Source organism: Pogona vitticeps, chromosome 2 (assembly GCF_051106095.1).
Source record: "Pogona vitticeps strain Pit_001003342236 chromosome 2, PviZW2.1, whole genome shotgun sequence".
NCBI lineage: Eukaryota > Metazoa > Chordata > Lepidosauria > Squamata > Agamidae > Pogona > Pogona vitticeps.
Window position 1 is genome coordinate 5,392,953 of NC_135784.1, and position 21,862 is coordinate 5,414,814.

The window sequence follows — 21,862 nt, forward strand, 5'->3', positions numbered from 1 at the left end:
AACACAGGTGTCTGTTCAGAAAAGTGAAACAACTCCACTCTTCAGCCACAGATTCCCGGTTTGTGTTCCTAGGCACAGGATGGAGATTAGAGCGGAGAAGACCAAGTGGTTCTGTATGGCTTCAATTGTTTTACATTTTACTTATAAAAGTATTTTAGTATTGATTTTTATGAAGTTTGAACTAGGGAAATAGTTGTTCTTTATCAGCCAAGCTGTGATTCTGAGTTCTGCTAGGATGGATGAGAAGACTTTCCTGCATTGAGCAGGGGGTTGGAATTGATGGCCTTTTAGGACCCCTCCCAATTCACTTTAATTCTATGGATGGGAAGAAAGAAATATTCCTCTGTGGGTTTCATGAGTGACGGCAATCTTTCTGTCAAATCCATCATCTGTTCGCTAAGCTATTCAGCATACCTAGACAGCCTGTGGATCTTCCCTGCATATTTGGGTCTAAATCCCGTGCACCCGTGGAACAATACCAGCATGAAAATGGCGAGTTGTAGACCATGGTCCCATTTCTTTCCTCCCTTATGACAATCTGGCCTCACAAAAATCTCAGAGAGGAAATGAATACAAAAAGAAGATAGATATAGAAAGTGGAAGGAAGGCAAGTTCACTAAGGATAGAGGAGGAGCAATGATTAGCCAAGAATGGCATTAGGAAGGCAAAAGCTGAGAATCAGCTCAGCTACAAGCAAAAAAACATTATTCATTCTGTAGCAAAAGATAGAAAACTGAAACAGCAACTCAATGTGTATGGAAAATCCTGCCAGACTAATCCCACTTTTGGATTGGCTAACCAAACAGTTCACCAAAGATAGCCTCATGTAGCGCATGTTACAGTCGCCGAGTCAGGAAGTAACTAAGGAATGTGAGATTATGGCCAGCTCAGATGTCTCCAGGAATGGGCACAGCTGGCACACTAGTTTAAGTGTCCAAAGGCATTCCTGGCCACCAACAACAACTGGGCATGCAGGTTCACAGATGATTGCAGGAGCATCCCCAAACTTCACACCTGAGTTTTCAGGAGTACTGTAACCCTATGAAGTATAGATCGAATCCCTATTCTTTCATCTGCCCTTTGGCTGACCGACAGCATCTCTAATGGATTTGTTTGCTGTTTATTTGGGCTCATCCTGTCCACTGATGATCAGTGTTAATATTCAGAGTTCAGTTTCGTCTGCATAGTGATGACACTAAAATCCGAAACTCCTCTCCAAGCTAGGCTTGATCTTTTGAAAGGATGCTGACGAACTAGGAGAGGTTCAGAGAAACGAAAGAAGGATGATTGGGGGACTGGAAACCAAGCCCTATGATGAGAGACTGCAAGAACTGGACAGTTTTTGCAAGACTGAGGGGAGATCTGATAGCAGTTTTCAAATACTTGAAAGGCAGTCTTGAAAGAGGAGGGGCAGGAAACAATAGAGAAACCCTGGTTTTGATTGAATGTTAAGAAAAAACTCTTAAGCATTAGAAGAGTCTGATAATGAAATCAATGATCTCAGGAAGCAGTGTGAAAATCAAGATGACCAGATTGCTAATATATGCTAATTGTGATTCCTGGAGAGGGGGTATCAATGAACCTATATAATTATAAAATCTTAGAAAAATGAAGTTGGAACGGGCCTACAAGGCCATCATATCCAACCCCCTGTTCAACACAGGAATACAATGAAAGCATATCTACAAGTTTTTCTTGAGTACTTCAATGTTGGAGCACTCACCAATTCCCGAAGTAACTGGTTCCACTGCCGTATTGCTCTATAGGCCTCTTCCAACTAAATTCTTCTATGATTCTATTATTAAGAATACCTGAACCATTTCTGCATGTTCTTAATCTGTTCTGTGCTATTTTCATCTTTTTCTTTAATCAGATTACATACCAGGACAACCAGGATTCTGTTTCTTCAGTTATTTGGACAGGGACAAGAACCCAGTTTGAAGCAGGAAAAGAGGATAGACACCAAAAATGAGATAGAAAGACAGAATGGAAGCCAACCAATGACAAGAAAGAGTACATCTAAAAATTTCAAAGAGTGCTAATTTTTACAAACTCCTGATGATTGGGAAAACATGAAGGAAAGGGAAGGAGAAGGTGCATCACGGGTAGAAAAGCATTCAAATGAACTTCTGATATCAATAGACATGGCTAGGTCTACCCAAAAGAAAACTTAAATCAATGAATGGAGCATATAAAGACCATGAATATGAACAATAATTTATCAGGTGAAGAACTCCTCAGAGGGGTGAAGGAGTATAAATGCCTCCCTTCTGGAAAGAGATTCAGTCAAAGGAGTACTCTGAGTTCACATCAAAGAACCCATACAGGGGAGAAACCATATAAATGCATGGAATGTGGAAAGAGCTTCAGTCACAGCAGTACCCTTAGTTTGCATCAAAGAACTCACACAGGGGAGAGACAATATAAATGCATAGAATGTGGAAAGAGCTTCAGTTGGAGCACTGCTCTTAGCTCACATCAAAGAACTCACACAGGGGAGAAACCATATAAATGCATGGAATGTGGAAAGAGCTTCAGTCAGAGTAATAATCTTAGGTCACATCAAAGAACTCACACAGGGGAGAAACCATATCAATGCATGGAATGTGGAAAGAGCTTCAGTAGGAGCAATAACCTTACGTCACATCAAAGAACTCACACAGAGGAGAAACCCTACAAATGCATGGAATGTGGAAAGAGCTTCAGTCAGAGTGGTGACCTTAGGTCACATCAAAGAAGTCACACAGGGGAGCGACCGTATAAGTGCATGGAATGTGGAGAGAGCTTTAATAAGAGGGATCATTTTAAGTCACATCAAAGAGGCCATACAGGGGAGAAACCATATAAATGCATGGAATGTGGAAATTGTTTCAAGCATAGTGGTGGCCTGAATTCACATCAAAGAACTCATACAGGGGAGAAACCATATAAATGCATGGAATGTGGAAAGTGTTTCAAGCATAGTGGTGGCCTGAATCCACATCAAAGAACTCATACAGGGGAGAAACCATATACATGCATGGAATGTGGAAAGAGCTTCAGTCGGAGTGGTGATCTTAGGTCACATCAAAGAACTCACACAGGGGAGAAACCATATCAATGCATGGAATGTGGAAAGAGCTTTAGTAGGAGCAATACCCTTAGGTCACATCAAAGAACTCACACAGAGGAGAAACCCTACAAATGCATGGAATGTGGAAAGAATTTCAATCGTAATGATCATCTAAATACACATCAAAGAACCCATACAGGAGAGAAACCATATCAATGCATGGAATGTGGAAAGAGCTTCAGTAGGAGCAATAACCTTATGTCACATCAAAGAACTCACACAGAGGAGAAACCCTATAAATGCATGGAATGTGGAAAGAGTTTCAATCGTAATGATCATCTAAATACACATCAAAGAACCCATACAGGAGAGAAACCATATAAATGCATGGAATGTGGAAAGAGCTTCAGTTGGAGCAATACTCTTAGGTCACATCAAAGAACTCACACAGGGGAGAAACCATATAAATGCATGGAATGTGGAAAGAGCTTCAATCGGAGTGATAGCCTTAGGTCACATCAAAGAACTCACACAGGAGAGAATCCTTACAAATGCATGGAATGTGGAAAGAGCTTCATTTGGAGGAATACCCTTAGGTCACATCAAAGAACTCACAAAGAGGAGAAACCCTATAAATTTATGGAATGCGAAAAGAGTTTCAATTGTAATGATCATCTGAATACACATTCAGCAAGTACCCCTCCGCTTTTCCTCTCCTTTCACTGCTACTCATCTCCCTGATACACTATTGTTACTGATGGTGCACCTCCCAGAGGTGTGATTACCTTTCAGCAACCTTCCAGAACCTGCAAAATCTGCTTTACTTCCACTCAGACCTCTGCCCCACTGTGCAGAACTTGCTGCTGTCATCCTTGCCTTTCAAATGATTCAAGATCAACCTTTAAATCTCATTGTAGACACTCAATATGTATTAAACCTTCTCACTCATCTGTCACATGCCTATCTTTCTCCTGATCTTCACTTTTCTATACGTTCCCTCACTACCAGATTACAACCTTTTTTTGCAGCTCATATCTGATTTCATACTGAATTTAAAGATGCTATCTGAGAAGGAAATTACCATGTTGACTCTGCTCTTCATTCTTTATGGCCCCTGCTTTTTCAGTCCTATTGAGAGTCACTCCTTTTTTTATCAGAGTGCTAAACAATTCCATAAACAATTTTCTATTTTGCTTTCTGAAGCTCGAGACTTCGTCTCCTGCTTTTCCTGTTCCATGTCTCCCATTTCCTTTCCTTTTGATGTTCCTGCCCTTTCTCCTCTTTCTTATGTCCATCTAACTATTGATACTTATTCAGGATACATCTGGGCTACCCCTCTTCATGTATGACCTCTCGCCATGTCATACAACATTGTTTACATACATTTGCAGTAATGGGCCAGCCTCAAGCCTTAAAAACAGACAATGGCCCTGCCTATATTTCTCACTCCTTTACCACTTTCTGCAATGAATAGGACGTTCGACTTTTCCATGGTATGCCTTATAACTGCACAGGACAGGCTATTGTAGAACGAGCACACCGCTCTTTTAAATTTCTCCTTTCCAAACAAACAAAAAAAGAGGGATTAAGCCCCAAGATGTTCCAGATGTAATATCAATAGCATAATTCACATTAAATCATTTAACTGTATTTGCAGGTCGGCATAAGTTATGGCCAGTAGAGAAACACATTTGTAAAGAAATCCCCATTGAACGGCTGCTGGTGACTTATAAGCAACCTTCTGACACTCAATGGGAGGGTCCAGCCCCTTTACTAACACAGGGCCATGGCTATGCTGCTGTGCTTACTCCCACATGTCCCTTGTGGATCTTGGCTCAGTGTGTGAGACCATATCCTGGGAAGAATGAGTTGGCATTGCAACCTGCAGAAGCCAGTTCCAGAATTCAACCCAGCAGAATCAGATGACTGTGCGGTGCCAGAAGTGCCGGGCCCAACGTGAAGGCTCTCAGCCGAAAGTTACTTGGAGGATGATAAAGACACCGAGTGCTGATGTAAAAAGAACTCTAAATCAACAGCAGATTCTGGAAACTCCTAAAACTTTTCTAGCAGCCATTATCATGCAGCTGAATGCCAACTCCGTGAAACTGTTGTCTTGTGTTTTCATTCTTGGAGCGGTTCCAATAGGTGTCACAGAGGCTTGAGAGGATTTACATGCTCATCTGCAATTTGACTTATAGGAAAGATTGGCGGAAATTGTGAATGTTTCTCACTTCTGTCTGCAGGAGGCATATGCTATGCATTGATTACTAGGAACTTGCTTAATTCCTGCCTCTAAAGAACCTTGCAACATTACTAATGACACTTGGCTAGGACAGTGGTTGAATGCCACTGTCATTAAGTATATTAATTCTCCTGACTGGGGGCGAATAACAAAAATGCTACCCATTTTTAAATTTTTTATTATTTTTATGACATACCTACATGCAAACATACATACTTATTGATTATATGCTTCTGACTATAGTAGATCTTATACCCTATTTCCATACTACTTTACGTTATATACAGTGGTGCCCTGCAGAGCGACATTAATCCGGTCCAGGAAAAACGTTGCTATCCAGAAACATCGCTATACGGAATAGAAAACCCCATAGGAACGCGTTAAACGCTGTTTAACGCGTTCCTATGGGGGAAAACTCACCGGTAAGTGAAGATTCCCCATCTGGCCGCCATTTTCGCTGCCTCAGTAAGCGAGGGCAGGGCGCAAAAACGCTGCGGATGGCCATTTTCTTGATCCGGTGGCCATTTTGGAACCACGATCAGCTGGTCCTCCAAAGCCTCAGCCAGCTGGGCAAAAATGCCGGTGGGCGCTTTGGAAGGACGGCGGGGGAGCCCTCCCCTGAGGTCCTTCCGAAGCACCTGTTGGTCAGCTGGGCGAAAATGCCAGCTGAGGCTTTCCCCGCCGTCCTTCTGAAGTGCCCGCCGGCATTTTCACCCAGCTGACCGGTGGGCGCTTCGGGAGGACCATGAGGAAGGGCTCCCCTGCGTTCCTTCCGAAGTGCCCACTGGCATTTTCACCCAGCTGACCAGTGGGCACTTCGGAAGGACTGCAGCCACGGTCCTTCCGAAGCGTCCACCGGTCAGCTGGAAGAAAATGGCAGCTGAGGCTTTGCGAGTACCACAGGGGAGCCCTCTCCCGCGGTCCTTCTGAAGCGTCCGCTGGCATTTTCGCCCAGCTGACCGGCGGGCGCTTCAGAAGGACCGCAGGGGAGGGTTTCCCCATGGTCCTTCTGAAGCCCCCGCCGGTCAGCTGGGGGAAAATGGGGCCTATAGGGAAAAATCGCAAAGCAATTTTTCCCCATAGGGAACATCGCATTGAGACCGCAAAATCCGCATTAAATGGGGTGCCTGTTAAGCGAGGCACCACTGTACTCATATTTTGTATCTCTATTTCAAAATGTCTAAATTAGTATCTTACATTCTAAATTTGTAATACAGTGGTGCCTCTCTTAATGGGCACCCCGTTTAACTACGAAATCGCATACTGACGAACTTTTTGCGATCGCTTTTGCAATCGCAGTGCGATGTTTTAAATGGGAAAAAATCGCTTTGTGATGATCGGTACCCTGTTTCCCTTACTGATTATTGCAAAGCGATTATTTTTCTAACAGCTGATCGGCGGTTCCAAAATGGCCTCCAGATTTAAAAAATGGCTGCCCGCTGTGTTTTTGCATGGATTCCTCGCTTACCGGGCAGCGAAAATGGCAGCCATATGGGGGATTTTCGCTTCAAGGTGAGTTTTAAGCCCATAGGAACGCATTGAAGGGGTTTCAATGCCTTCCTATGGGCTTTGTAAAATTGCTTTGCAGTGATTTTTGCTGCACCGATTAACGTCGCTATGCGAGGCACCATTGTAATTGCATAAATTCTTTCACCTGCATTACCATCTATCCAATACTCATCATAAACAGTCCTAATTCTATCTTTAAGATTGTTTATCCAACAATAAGATCCACGCCAGGACGATACATTCCTCAAAAATCTCCATTTTTGGAAGGGGGCGGAGCAACGAGCAGCGAGAATTGGGGAAATTCCAGGGTTCTGGATTCCCTTGGGTTTACTCCGAGTCAGAGGACCCCCCAGGAGAAGGGGGGCTTTGGAACCACCGAATCTCAGATGGCACTCTGTTTTGGAAGAATTCCCTTCCTACACGCAATCTGTCTCATGACGTCGCCATGATGGTGAGTTAGCTGCTCAGAGAGGGGAGGTATAAAATTTATTATCTGACTGAAGAACAGAGATTAACGATCTGCTGCTAAGATACAGCAAGTAAAAGATCAAATCTGCTCTGTGAAAGCTGATGAGAAGGAGGATATCAAGAGGCATAACTTTGTTAATGCCTGTAACATTGGAGTTTTCTTACTACATCACAGCTCGGAAATGAAACCAAATCTGCTCATTTTCTCTCCTAACCCTTCCTCCCAGAGAAACTGGCTTTTCATAAATCTATAAAGTCAGGACTTAAGAACTCTAAATAACTGCATAATTTAACCTATGTGACTCTGTATCTAGCAACAAGGTGGATTATAAACCAAATAACATCCTTGGGGTCCCCCTTCGTAAGACTTTAAGTGTGGACTAGCTAATAAATCATGAGTAATTAACCTGCTGACTGCTACAGCCATGGAAGGAGGGAGAGACTCATTATCGCAACCCACAATGGATTATATCAAGGGACTTCTTCAAGAATGTCAATTTAATATAATCAATTATTTCGAGGCTAATCTTGAGGAGATCAAAACAGACTTGAAGATGACTTTTTCTGCTCTGCATGAAAAGATAGAGAGTAAAGACAAACAACTTCACCAAATCTTTAATGAACAGCCATTAATGTCAGAGGGAGAGATTGCCTCAAAGCAGTACAGACAAATAATGGAATTTATTCAACAGCTACCGTCGTCAGAGAGAAGACTCCTTTTCTTCAAAAGATGCCTAAAAAGATGAAAGGGGGGGCTGGGAAGGGAGAAAACATCTCAAGACTGTTCTGAAAAGAAAGAATGGAAAGGGGGAGAAATGGGCAAAGTTGAGGGCAGAAATTTACAATCGGAGATCACACACCATGTCGCTCCAAAACCAAACCACTGACTACATGGGGATGAAATTAGTCAATTGTATAGAAAATGTCTTAAAGAAATATTATAGATGGCATTTCAAAACTGGGAAAAATGAATGAATAAAGGAGGCAAGAGGCTAATTCTGGTTTGATAACACTGGAGCTGAACATATGAAGTAATATGACTAATATACTATAAGCAAATTCGGCCAGAGATGAAATTTAACGTTAGACAAGCACATGTAACCCATGAATTTTAGAAATGATGATGAATAATAATACTTTGTGTGTGAGGCACGTATATTGAGGCATTAAATATGTGTGATTATCATAGTGACAATGTTGACAAGATTAGAGAGGCCAGTCCCAGTTTGATAACACTGAGTTGATAAATAAAAATGAAAAAGGAGGAAGTTACTTTCTGAATAAATAATAGAAATCAACTGGTTTAATATCTATATAATTAACATATAAAGCCAACATGACTAATATACTATAAGCAAATTTGGCCAGATATGAAATTTAAGACTAGACAAGAACATGTGATTTATGAACTTCAGAGATGATGATTGTCATAAAAGCGAGCTTCCTAAGAAACTGCTTTTACACAGAACAGAGAGGGGTCCAGGATGATCAGCTCCTACTCAGGTAAAACGGGGTCCTTTAATTTTACCCTAGGCAACTTTTTCACCCTTTCTCCCAAGTCTGCTCCGATTTTTAAATCAACAATCTCCAGTAATTCTAGAAGATTTACTCTTTATCTTATATGTAGGACCCTAAATTGGTAGCATGCGCGTGGCCTGATTAAATAAATCAATTTTAAAGTAGCCAATTAACTAGAGTAGCTTGACGGTCTATTCAAGAAGCCAACGTACAGACAAACAGCCTTTTTATATTTTATTAAAAAGATAGAGATTAATTTGAAACACATTTAGATAAGCCAATCTTTACACAAATAATCATTTCCAAATTACCCCAGCCGATACCAACAAACATTTCCTCTATAAAAACGAAAATAACAACCAATCTAACTACATTTCTAAATAGGATTTTATCTTACAGTTAATTAGAAGAATAAGAGTCCTTTAGTAGCTTTTCCTCTGCTGAAATTCATGCTACGGCATGTCGTCCGGGCTGTGTCTCCATCCATCTCCTCCTCCTTCTCTCTTCTCCCATCTTTCTTAAATCAACAAGTTATGTCCTTGTCCATCGGAGTTGAGATAAGATAAAGGTCATCTTGCTCTTCTTGACTTTTTTTTCCCTTTAGCTGGAGAAGAATTGACTTTGTACATTTTTTCTCTCTAATTAGCACCTGGACACAAGCGGATTTCTAGCTTTTTCGTTGCTGCTTTGGAATAAATCCCATGAAATACATCTCTATTCTATTTTCATAATCAATTTCTTGACAATGATGAATAATAATATTGGATGTTTTGTTTGTGAGGCATGTATATGGAAATATCAAATATTTGTGAACTATAAGAATGATTATGTTGACAAGAATAGACATATAGTTTTATGTCTATAAGAATGGAGATCATCGAGGAATGAACGGGCCTGTATGGATATTATGGGTGGATAAGTAATCCTAAAGAGGAAATGAGGAATGTTTATGATGCGATTTAGATGGTTGGAAATGCAGATGAGAGAATTTACAAATTGTATTATAAACTTAGGATGTTAGATACTTAATTAGATATACAAAATAGGGATGTGAAATATAACATGTGTAGTTGCACATGGATATATTATTCCTGTAGTCAGAATTTATATAATAGATAAGCTGGTATGGGAAATACCTCCACGCCTGTATGTTTTGTTAGTCTTGTATGTTTTGTTAGTTTTATGTGTTATTGTTTTGTAAGTATTTTGTGTGTTTTTTGTAGGTATGTATGTTATAAAAAATAATAAAATGTTTTTTAAAAATCTCTATTTTTGCAGACAAAAAGATATTATATATCTGGTCTTATCTTTAAAAATACTATATTAATTCACACATATTTGGTCTTTATGTATGTGCCTTAGAAACAAAAGCATCTAATGTTATTATTCATCATCAAGATTTCTAAAATTCATAATTACATATTCTTGACTACGCTTGAGATTCCTACCTGGCCATAATTGCTTATAATATATTACTCATATTGCTTTGAATGTAAATATATATATCTCAAACCGATGATTTTTATTGTTTAATCAGTAAGTAACCTTCTCCTTTTTCATTTTTGTTTATCAGATCCCATTGCTTATAGTATATTATGCCTGTTAATTTATATGTAAATATATATCTCTCAAACGAATGATTTTTATTATTTAACCAACAAGTAGCTTTTTCCTTTTTGCTTAACAGCTCTAGTATCATAGGCCCAAAATTCACCTCTTGCCCCTTTTTACCAGTTTTTCTGAATTGCTTACAATATATTACTCATGCTACTTTATATGTAAATATGCACCTGTCAAACCAAAGAGTTTTATTATTTAATCAGCCAGTAACTTTCTCCCTTTTCATTTTTGCTTATCAGCTTCAGTATCATAGGACCCAGATTCACCTCTTGCCTCCTTTTTGCCAGTTTTAAAATGCCATCTGTAAAATCTCTTTAAGGCATTTTCTATCCAGTTTACTAATTTCGACTCGGTATAACTGAAGTCTTGATTTTGGAGCAACATGGATCTGTCCAATCTCTGATCATAAATTTCTCTCCCCAAATTCACCCATCTCTCCTCTTTTACATTTTTCCCTATCAAGGCAATCTCAATATACTTCCCCCCCCTCATCCCAAACTCTCCCCTCCTCCTTTTTAAACACATCTTTTCTCTGTGACGATGGCAAATGTTCAGTAAGTTCAGTGAGTTCAATTGGTTTGTCCTCCATCTCCTGTTTTTTTAAAAAGACAGCCTCTTTCTCTCTGTGTGTCGATAGCAGTTGTTCCGTGGGTTCAATGAGTTCAGTCAGTTCATCTCCCATCTTCATTTTAATTTCTAGGTCACGAAATGACATCTTGATTTCTAATTTCATTTCTGAGATTTCCACCTGAAAATGACTGACAATATTGTCTTGGAATTCCTGAAGAAAGGCCCATGTTATAAAGACCAATAATAAGTCTCAGACTCTATCTCCAAACCGTGACTATAAAAGTCAAACAACCTACTTGCTCAGATTACCTTCATAGTTCCTTAGTCAGCCTGAACTCAAAGTCCTGCACAGAGCACTCTGGTCGTAAAGATAATTATTTGATTTATAAGTCACCTTTATAGCTCCGTGGAGAGTCGCATAGGTTACATCGTTCAAAGTTATTTAAAATTCTCAAGCCTCTGATTTATGAAGAGCCAATTCTTGGGAGGAGAAGGGAGGGTTGGGGGGAAGATAAGTTAGTTTCACTTTCCCAGTTCTCTCAGCTGTGATGCAGTAAAAAAGCTCCAAAGTTGCAGGAATTACCCAAAGTTCTATGCCACTTGAGATCTCAAGAAGAAAAAATACATCTGCCATAAAATTCTAGCCATAAAAATAGCAGTTCCTTTAGTCTTTGTTCCTGTAGTCAGATCATAAATCTTCATACCTCCTACTTCTCCAGGCAGCAACTCACCATTAATCATGGCTTCTTCACGAGTCAGTTGTGATGTGGAAAGGAAACTCTTCTGGAAAAAAAAACAGATTGCAGGTCTGAATCATGGAGGTTTCCAAAGCTGCACTGCTGCAAATCCACTCTCCTGTTGTAAACTTGCCCCCCTTTACTGGGGGGTCCACTGACTTGGAGTAAAAAGAGCCCTGAGAGTTCCCATGTTCTCACTGCCCGTTGATACCCATTGACACCTTTTCACTCTACACCCCTTTTGTAGCATCTACTGAAACCACTTCATGTGCCAGAGTAGTCAACTGTTCCTCTGACATGTGCATTTCTACAACCAAAGCCACATGGAATTGTACCCATGCTGTCAACATTTCTTATAATTTGGCACATATCATGCTACCTACAGGGTGGTTTTTTACATGCGGTCAACGTACTTTTAGCTACATTCCAGCCAATCTGTCAGAAACACAATGCTGTCTTAGTAGATTAGTAATCAACTTAATGCAGCCTTTTGCCTTGCAGAACTCCTCGACTCGGCTGAGATGAGAAAGCTTATCTCTTGATAGTACTTGTGATGGTAATGTTACTTTGTTATCCAAAGCAGAATATGTTTCGCTGGCTTTATTGCTTGTTGGCATTCCTGGCCTTGCTGTTCGTAATTCTCACACTCTTGCCAACATTGTGTGCTCCTTAGCTAGAACCATTAACCGCACTTCCACTGCTATTGCTCTGCTGAATCAGGAACAATGACAGCTACATGATGCTATTTTAGACAACCACACAGCACTGGATTATCTCATGTTGTGTAATCACATCAGTTGTGAGTCTTTTGCCAATCTCTGTTGCTTTAACTTACATAATAGTCATGCAGTACATAATCAGCTTGCTCAGCTTAGACAGCTTGCCAATAACATACAAAAGGACATACAGTGGTGCCTCGCATAACGAGCGCACCGTTTAATGACAAATTCGCATAGCAATCTGTTTTTTGGGATCAGTAATGTGATCGCATTGCGATCTTTTAATAGGGCAAAAATCGCATTGCGATGATTGGTAAGCGTTTCGCTTATCGATCTTCGCATTGCGATTTTTTAACAGCTGTTCAGCTGTACCAAAATGGCCACCGGATGCCCAGAATGGCCACACGCAGCGTTTTCACGCCCTCACTTACCGAGGGCGCGAAAATGGCAGCGCTATGGAGGAACTTCGCTGAACGGTGAGTTTGGGCCCCATTGGAACGCATTAAACGAAGTTTAATGTGTTCCAATTGGCTTTTCTGTTCCGTTTAGTGATGTTTCCTTATAGCGACAGTTAATCCGGAATGGATTAACCTCGCTATGCAGGGCACCACTGTACTTCCTTCCTGGTGGGACAGTTTGTGGTCATGGCTACCCCACTTTGGATGGCTTCACACTGTGTAAATGTATGGAATTATGCTCCTATAATCCTTATAAGTTCCTGTTGCTTTATTCAGTGTATACCAACCTTTTTTTCCCATTATAACTTCCTGTCTCAAAGAATATGTGCCTTTGCTCAACAAACAAACAAAAAAAGGAAATGTGGGAAACTCCTGCCTAAAGGTTGTAGCTGCATTCTGTTTCAGTGATGTGCATACACTCCTGGCAAGATGCGGCAGCTGCCAGCAGGCAGGGTAGCCCTTTCTTCTGCCCTTTCGCTTAGAGGTAGAGCATAAGATCAAAGGGTTATTGTAGCCAATCCTAGTTATTATTAGGTAACTAGTATCCTATCTGTTTCTCTCATAACATACTATGTAATCATGCTAAGTCAATAAAAAGAGTTCTTAGGGCATTGCCATAGGCTCTGCTGGCTCCGACATCCGCTGTCCACTCCTTTATTCTCTCTCTTAAGGCAATTAGCCTTTCTTTTGTTCCATGATCATCTACAGTTGGGCTGAACCCATCCCGACTGGCATGCTGTCCTTTCCTGAGAAGAGCAGGGAGAAGCCCATAAATCTCCAGAGGCAGAACACATGACCCATCACAGAAGTGACAACTTTGTGGGAAGAAGAGGAAGATAGAGAGATGAGAAGAGTCACAGAGAAAACCAGGAAAGTAGAGATAGGTCTGGGTGAGGAATCTGAGGTTCAGACTAGAGAAGGGATGGGAGAGCCTGAAAATAAAAAGCCAGAATTGTCTAAAGTGGACGTTCCAGTGAGGAAAGCAGAAGGTCCATCAGAGGAAAGAAAGAATCCACTGGGCGAGGGAACGTTAGGAGCAGGGGAGGTACAGGAGAAAAAAGATAGGAAGAAGACAGAGGAGGGAAGAGAGATATATCAGGAGGAATAATCAAGAAGGCGGACAGAGGAAGCTGGAGAGGCAGAAGCACAAAAAAGGAGAGGACATTACCACAAGGCTGGGAGTGGATATGATTAGAGAATCCCCGGACCAAACAGTGGGAGAAATTGATGATACCTCTTGAAGAGGCAGAAAGGTTTAGTAAGACCTGAAAACCCCTCTTATTGGGGAGAAAAAGAGGTAAGAGAGTGGAGCAGAAAGATCAGGGAGTAGAGAGGCAAGCTAGCCAAAGAGAGAAAAGGGAGAGATGGACCAACCCCTCGGAGAGGGCTTTGGGCAGGACCCCCTCCTGTGGGAGATCACTGGACCCAGAAGAGAATGTTTGGGTCCAGAACACCTCGGAGGCGACCCTTTACACCTGCTGACTGAGACATCAGGATTGGAGATAAAGGAATCTGTTATGAGTGACAGGTGTGTTGGTTCCCGAAAGACGAGCGCCCCAGGCCTAAAAAGGAGATGGAAACTTCCAAGGGAAGATGGGATGGTGAGCCTGATACAAATCTGCAGGGAGTTGCAAGAGATAAAAGTTTCTATATCAGCAAGAAGCTTCATGCAAAAAAGTTCTAAATTTGATATGTTTGTCTAGACAAGAAAAGGGGACGCAGGCCACGATTGTGGCCAACGGAGCCACCCGTACAGGCGCCAGGAGCCTTCCTACATGGCCACCACAGACTGTACCTGTCCAGGACAAATTAGAGCCAGCCCCCTGCATACTTCGGCCCATCCAGGTTCAGCCCATAGAGACAGCCCACAGGGAAGATGGCTACAAGAAGGATGACCCAGGAAGAGACGGTGGTCTTCAAAGAGCGCTGCAACGTTGCCCCCATCACTCTTCCTGAAGGACTGATCCACTTGAATGTGTGTGTGTCAAGATATTGTAATTTTATAGGCCTAAACATGTATGAAATGTAACATTAATGAGCTGCCATAATGAACAGCTGTGTGACTGCTGAGTCACTGTGACAGAGGAGAAGATGATGCAATGTCTGGAGAAGAGGTGACATCCACATGGAGAAGATGTAATGTGTCCTGTGATTGGACAGAAGAAGCTGTGTAACTGTATATAAGTGAAGAGTATGAACATTAATGTATCTTCTCCTTCTTTCTCTTGCTACTATCCTCTATGCCAGTTTGCCTATTGTTTGCCTGCTACGCTGAATTTCTGCCAGTTTGTATATTTGTATAATACATGTGTCTTATTACAGAAGAAGAGTGTGGGGAAAGGAGGGGAAAGGAAACAGAGAACTGGAAGAAAAGGCAGGATGGCGTTGAGTGCAGGAGGCATAGGAGGATTAGTATTAACCGGGCTGAATGACAGAAATTACAAGACATGGGCAGTAAAGGCTGAAATGCTGTTGAGAAGAGAAGGATTATGGTCATTAGTGAATAATCCCCCTGCACAGTTTGATGAGGAACAAGAGAGAGAGCACGAAAAAGCTCTTAGTACATTAATTTTGTCCATTGAAGATGAACAGTTAATTCATGTACAAGGACTGACCACAGCCAAGGCAGTCTGGGACCGGCTGAGGAACATTTACATTAGAGAGACAGCTGGTAAAAAGATTTCATTGACCAGAAGGCTCTACAAGTGTAAAATGCATCCTGGTGAGTGTGTGTCTAAGCACCTTCAAGTAATGAAAGGACTGTTTAATGAGCTAGAACTGATGAACGTTCATTTTACAGAGCAGCATAAAGTTTTTTTCATTTTGAGCAGCCTGCCCAGTCAGTTTGACATGCTGATTACAAGCCTTGAAAGTTTACCTGATGCGCAACTCAGTTTGGAATATGTCACAAGCAGACTTTTGCAGGAACAGGATAGTTGGAATGAGAGGTCTGACAGTGCCGAGAGAAGCCACATGAAAGCTGACCATGAGAGCTGGAGATGGAGTCCAGATGGCAGTGTGAAAGGAAGAATGCCAGCTACTGATAGAGAGCAGCGTGGGCATGCCATGACTGTTCAATCTTGTTTCAGATGTGGTTCTAATAATCATCTTTGGAGAAATTGCGAACAGGCTGGAAACAGAAAGCAAGGAGAAACATTTTCAAGGAGCAGAGAACAAGCTGCTTACGAAGAAGGCAGCAGAAAGAGAATTTCTCTTGTAAAGAAAACAAAAGATAAGGTGTCCAAGGCCGTTTGCACAGCTGCCTGGATTATTGATAGCGGTGCCGTAAATCGATTAACTAATGAGTCAGATGTGTTTTCTTTTCTAGGAGACTTGGAGCAGCGCAGCATGACTCTGACAAACAGAGAAAAAGCAGAGGTTTCTGGTGAGGGAAGAGTTTATATTCCCAATTTAAAAGAAGAGTTAAGTAATGTTCTATTGGTTCCCAATAGAGAATGTAATTTATTGAGTGTATCGGCTCTAGACAGACAAGGTTTTACTATCATATTTGATAAAGGTGTATGCATAATTAAGAAAAAGAACAGTGTTATAGCAAAAGCAAAACAAGAATACAGTCTGTATATATTAAAGGGCAAAGCACAGAGAGATACACATATGGTTAACAGAAATGTACCACAGCACAGTAATTGTGTTCATTTATTACACAGGAGACTTGGGCATGTTAATTTCAAAACATTACAAAGAATGGAAAATATTGCCAGAGATATACATTTAAAAGATTGCCAGAATTATCTAGATTGCCAACTGTGCAAACAAGCAAAAACCCATGTGGCACCCAAAGGGAAAATGAGCCTCAGAAGGACAAAAAGGCCATTTGAGCTTGTGCATGCTGATTTAATAGGGCCTTTTCCACCCTCATTAGGAAGGGCAGAATATGCTTTGGTTATAGTCAACGACTACCGTAGATTTTCAATTTGTTACACACTAAAATCTAAAACAGAGGTGTTTCAGAATTTCAGGAATTGGGTAAAATTTGTTGAGCAACGTTTTGGCCACCAGGTGGCACAATTACAAACAGATAGGGGCTCAGAGTTTATGAACAGTACGTTTCAAAGGTGGTTGGAAAAAACAGGAATAAGACACAGAAAGACAAGCCCATATTCTCCCTTTCAAAATGGTGTGGCAGAAAGAAGGAATGGGGTGCTTCAAGCTATGAAAGATGCATTATTAGCGGATTCAGGAATGCGTCATGGGTTCTGGGTGGAGTGTTTGCAGACATCGAACTATTTAGTGAACAGAATTTGGTCGTCTGCAATAGATCAGATGCCTTATTATGTGCTCTATGGAAAAGAGCCTTCATTGAAACATTTGAGAGTATTTGGATGTACAGCCTGGATACATATACCAAAACAATTAAGGAGGAAAGGCAGAGCCAAAACAAAGAACATGAGGTTCCTAGGGTATGAACCTGGTTCGAAAGCATACAGATTTGTAGATGAGGATAGGAACATAGTGATATCCAGATCAGCAAGCTTTAATGAGAATGAAAACTGGGATAAAATACACACAAATTCACAGGTTGTTATCCCTATAAATGACGCAAAAAGGAGTCAGAATAGACAGAAACACAGGAAGAAGAAATTGAAAACAAGATTGATTATAAAAATGAAGATGATGAAGAAGAACAAGTTAGTGAATTAGAGAAAGAGCCAGAGGCACAGGGTCCTAGGAGGTCTGAGAGGGCAAACAAGGGAGTACCACCCAAAAGATTTGGAGTGGGTGAAGTAAGGCTTTGCCATGTGTACTAAGAACCTAGGAATTATGAGGAAGTGAAGGCACTTCCTGATTTTGAGAGAAGAAAGTGGCAAGATGCCATGGATGAAAAGATGAGGTACATGAAAAGTACAAAGTGTTTATTGAGAATGAGTTGCATACAGAACATAAAGTTATAAGTGGCAAATCTATGTTTAAAGGAAAGTTATAAAATGTCTGGTTCTTCTGTTAATGTAATGGAGAATGCATTAAAGAGATGGAAATGTGTTCTGTTCAGGTATAAAATTAGGAGGGGTGTCAAGATAGGCCTGAAAATGTATTAAATGTAACATTAATGAGCTGCCATGATGAACAGCTGTGTGACTGCTGAGTCACTGTGACAGAGGAGAAGATGATGCAATGTCTGGAGAAGAGGTGACATCCACATGGAGAAGATGATGTAATGTGTCCTGTGATTGGACAGAAGAATCTGTGTAACTGTATATAAGTGAAGAGTATAAACATTAATGTATCTTCTCCTTCTTTCTCTTGCTACTATCCTCTATGCCAGTTTGCCTATTGTTTGCCTGCTACGCCGAAGGTCTGCCAGTTTGTATATTTGTATAATATACGTGTCTTATTACAGAAGAAGAGCGTGTGTGTGTCTTCAATCAGATAACTCTGCGTATTATTGCAGCTGACAGTGTGAGCATGGTGTGCATGTGAAGTGTGAAAGAGGCCTCTGGGTACCTTTGTCTTATGTTGTAAATGAAGGAAAGCAGCAAATGTTCCATGAAGAGCGTTGGAACCAAAAGGTTTGGAGTACCGCCTCCTTGTCGGCAGTCTGGCTGGGATTTCCTCTCCTCTCCTGGTTCCTATCCCTAGGGTGCAAAGAACATTAATCCTTCAGGTAACAAATAGATTCAAAACCAAACCTTTGGATACATTTGTTTCTAACCCCTTTCTAAAGCAGACAGTGAATCCTCAAGGGGTTTCTGCTTAGCAGATCAGAATAGACAAAGGTGGGAGGCTGCCTGAATTGCTCTTGCTTGCAACTCACTTGGAATGTGTCCTTGGAGAGTGATAAGGGACCTGGGAGTCTAACCACCTGGAACTGGGAGGGAGGACATCTGTAAACCTTCCTTTCCTCTTTCTTCTCCCCATCCCTTGCCTCCTTGTTTAAGCTTATAAAAGTATATTCTGTAAGGAGCAGGTGCGCTTCTCTGCATGTTTCTGTGAGTGAGGTTTGCATCTATTTGCTTTCAGCTGAAAATAAAATATCTATTGGATCTCTCTGTCTCTGGCTGATTGATTAAGGGATTAGAGAGAGAGAGGGAAAGAGCTAGGAAATAGTCTTGGAACTGTTTGACAGGTTTGATGTAAACCTGAAAAGGAATTGTTAATCCAGTTTTGTATGAAGCAGTTGTAAAGAACTAATATACTATAATATTTGTCACACTCAATAGTAAGAAAGAAAGTAATGTAGCAATTTATAAAGCTGGGATGATACAAGAATTGTATCAGCTGTGAAGAAAAACCTAGGATTGGCTGAGCCAAGAATAAAGCCAGCAGCCTCAGCACACACACTCTGGTGGTGGTGGTGTGGTCGTGTGGTGATGTGATGTCATGGAGAGAATCTTGGAGAAGACTCTGACTGCTGGACTGATTTACATGGACTCTGACTGCTAGACTGATTTACAAGGACTTTGAATACTGAACTGATTTATGCCTCAACTCTGTTGATATTACTGTGAATGACTATTGGACTGAACAAGGACAAAGCTGTATGTATGTATCCTGCAACCAACTTGATTTAATATAATTTTTCTGCTATCAATACTGTCTGTATGTATCCTGCAACAAACTTGATTTAATATATTTTTTCTGCTATCAATACTGTCCATTTGCTTGGTGACTTCATCAGTCTGGGGAAATTCTATTTGTTAGCGCCACCTGGCACGGTACAACTCTGTCACTGTTTATTTTGACAACCACAAAGGGACCTTGAAGCATAAAATGCCTGCCTAAAAATAGGCAGAAGGAAGCCTTCAGACTGGCTCCTGGGGAAACCCAGGATGACCCTAATCTGTCCCAGCATTTCCTGACCATAATTGTCAGGGGGACGTGGTCTAGGCTGTCCAGGGCAGACCAGTGAAGCCACAAATGAACACCTTGGAAGAGATCCATTAGGGAAAAATTCAGGGGAAACATGAAGAAGACTACAGAACGGGAGTATAAAGAGGCATGTGTGTTTCTTGTCCCCAAATTGTCAAGCGGTCCAAACAGACGAATGATTGTGAAGGGGGGACCATATGGAACGGTAGCTCTGAAAGCAGAGGGCCAGGCCAGCCCAGACTCCAGATTGTCAGTAAGTGACCAGAGCTGAGAAATCTGCATGAGATTTTGCCACAGAATAAGTTGTTACATGAGAGCAAATTTGAATGAATAAGTAACGTGGGGAAATTAGCACAGTAGCTGCAAGTGGTCCTTTTAGGAACGCTTCACTGCAATGGGTATTAAGTTATGGGGAAGTTTTACCAAACTTCGAACAAGTAATAACATTACTAAGGAAAAAAGATAAACTGAGGAACCTTTGTATGTTAACAATTTATAATCTGGGTCAAGATTTACCCCACTAAGCCTTCTGAAGGAGTTTGTGATGATTTTAAACACAATGAACTACCTAGAGTCTAATTGAAAGCCGGGGAAGATGATTCACACACACCCATTCATTTCCCAGGGAGGCAGCGATGCCTTGCCCTGGGAGTTTCCTAACCCCGAGGAGAGCCCCTGCATTTTCTGTCTTTACATGGGGGAGTCCTCTCCAACAGATGAAAGGAGGAAAAGATCAGCACAAGAGGAGAGAAATAGTGGAAGGAGACAGGAAACACAGAGAGCCCGAAAAGCTACAGTGGGTAGAGGGAGAACCTGTAAACCAGTACCTAAGGGAGACACAGAGATTAGGAAAGAGGCAGGTGAATTTTGGCAGGGAATTTGTGTGGTGAAGCGGGGAAAAAGGGCTTAGTAAGGATATATATGGTCAGTTCTGGAAGGAATGGGAGATAAGAAAGAACACCTACAGACAGAGACCGAGGGAGCAAGGAAGAAGAAAGGAAGGGTTTTATTTGCTAGATTTACAGAAAGAGAGCGAGAGATGAGGAAGTAGGTAGCAAGAAAGTGAAGGACAGTAAGGGAAGGAAAGAAAGAGACAGCTGAAGGAAGAATAAAGAAAGGATGAGGAAAGGGGTGATAAACACCAATGCAATTATTAAATTTGCGGATGATACGTCAGTGGTGGGGCTCATAAATAAGAACAGTGAGTCTGCTTATGGAAAGGAAGTACAAAGGTTGATACTTTGGTGTAAAGAAAATCATCTCACACTTAACATCAAAAAAACTAAAGAACTCATAATTGATTTTAGGAGGAAGAGAAATGTACATTTATCACTGTACATAAACAGTGAGGAAGTGGAGAGAGTTGGTAGTTTTAAATTTCTGGGTACTTACATCTCAGAGGACCTCACATGGACTATAAATGCCAACATGCTAATGAAGAAGGCACAGAAGAGGCTGTATTTCCTGAGAATGCTTGGCAAGTTAAATTTATCTCAGCATTTACTTCTGTCATACTATCGTAGCACCATTGAGAGTGTCCTAACCTATGGCATTCTGGCATGGTTTGGGAGTAGCTCTGCAGCAGACAAAAAAGCTCTACAGAGAACCATTAAAATTGCCCAGAATATCATCGGGCTCCAGCTACCAACCCTGGATGACATCTTCACATCCTGCTGTCTAAGGAAATCACATAGCATCCTGAGAGACTCTTCCCATCCTGTTTATAACTTTTTTGAACTGTTACCATCTGGCAGAAGATATAGAACAATTAAGACTCGGACCACACGTTTTCTGAATAGTTTTTATCCCAGAGCTATAATTGCAATTAATAATGAGCTTAAAGACCACCAGTAGTGAATAATTAGTTGGACTGTGTTACTTGGCCTGCGGTGTCGATGTCTGTATTTTTAGTGGGGGACTTTTAGTGGGTGGGGAGTGTTTGGGGAATTTTATGTGTGTGCATGTGTCTGGTCTCTGGGTGTCTGTGAATTTCGTTGTATATGTATATACTTACAATGACAATAAATTATTATTATTATTATTATTATTATTATTATTATTATTATTATTATTATTATTATTATTATTATTGAGCAAGCTGCCCCTTTTGGCAGACGCTTTACAGCCCCCTCCCACTTTTG

General features: G+C 41.1%; 1 protein-coding gene across 5 annotated transcripts in view; it reads left to right on the top strand.

Moving 5' to 3' along the window:
* Positions 1–21,762, top strand: part of LOC110070616 (uncharacterized) — a 33,007-nt gene extending 11,245 nt beyond the window's left edge. For all 5 annotated transcript variants that reach the window (XM_072987617.2, XM_072987619.2, XM_072987618.2 and 2 more), the window contains one exon: positions 1,874–21,762. In XM_072987617.2, coding sequence (XP_072843718.2) covers positions 2,183–3,793 — 1,611 coding nt within the window. In that variant the 5' untranslated portion in view covers positions 1,874–2,182 and the 3' untranslated portion in view covers positions 3,794–21,762. The remainder of the gene's footprint in view (positions 1–1,873) is intronic.
* Positions 21,763–21,862: the final 100 nt, after the last annotated feature.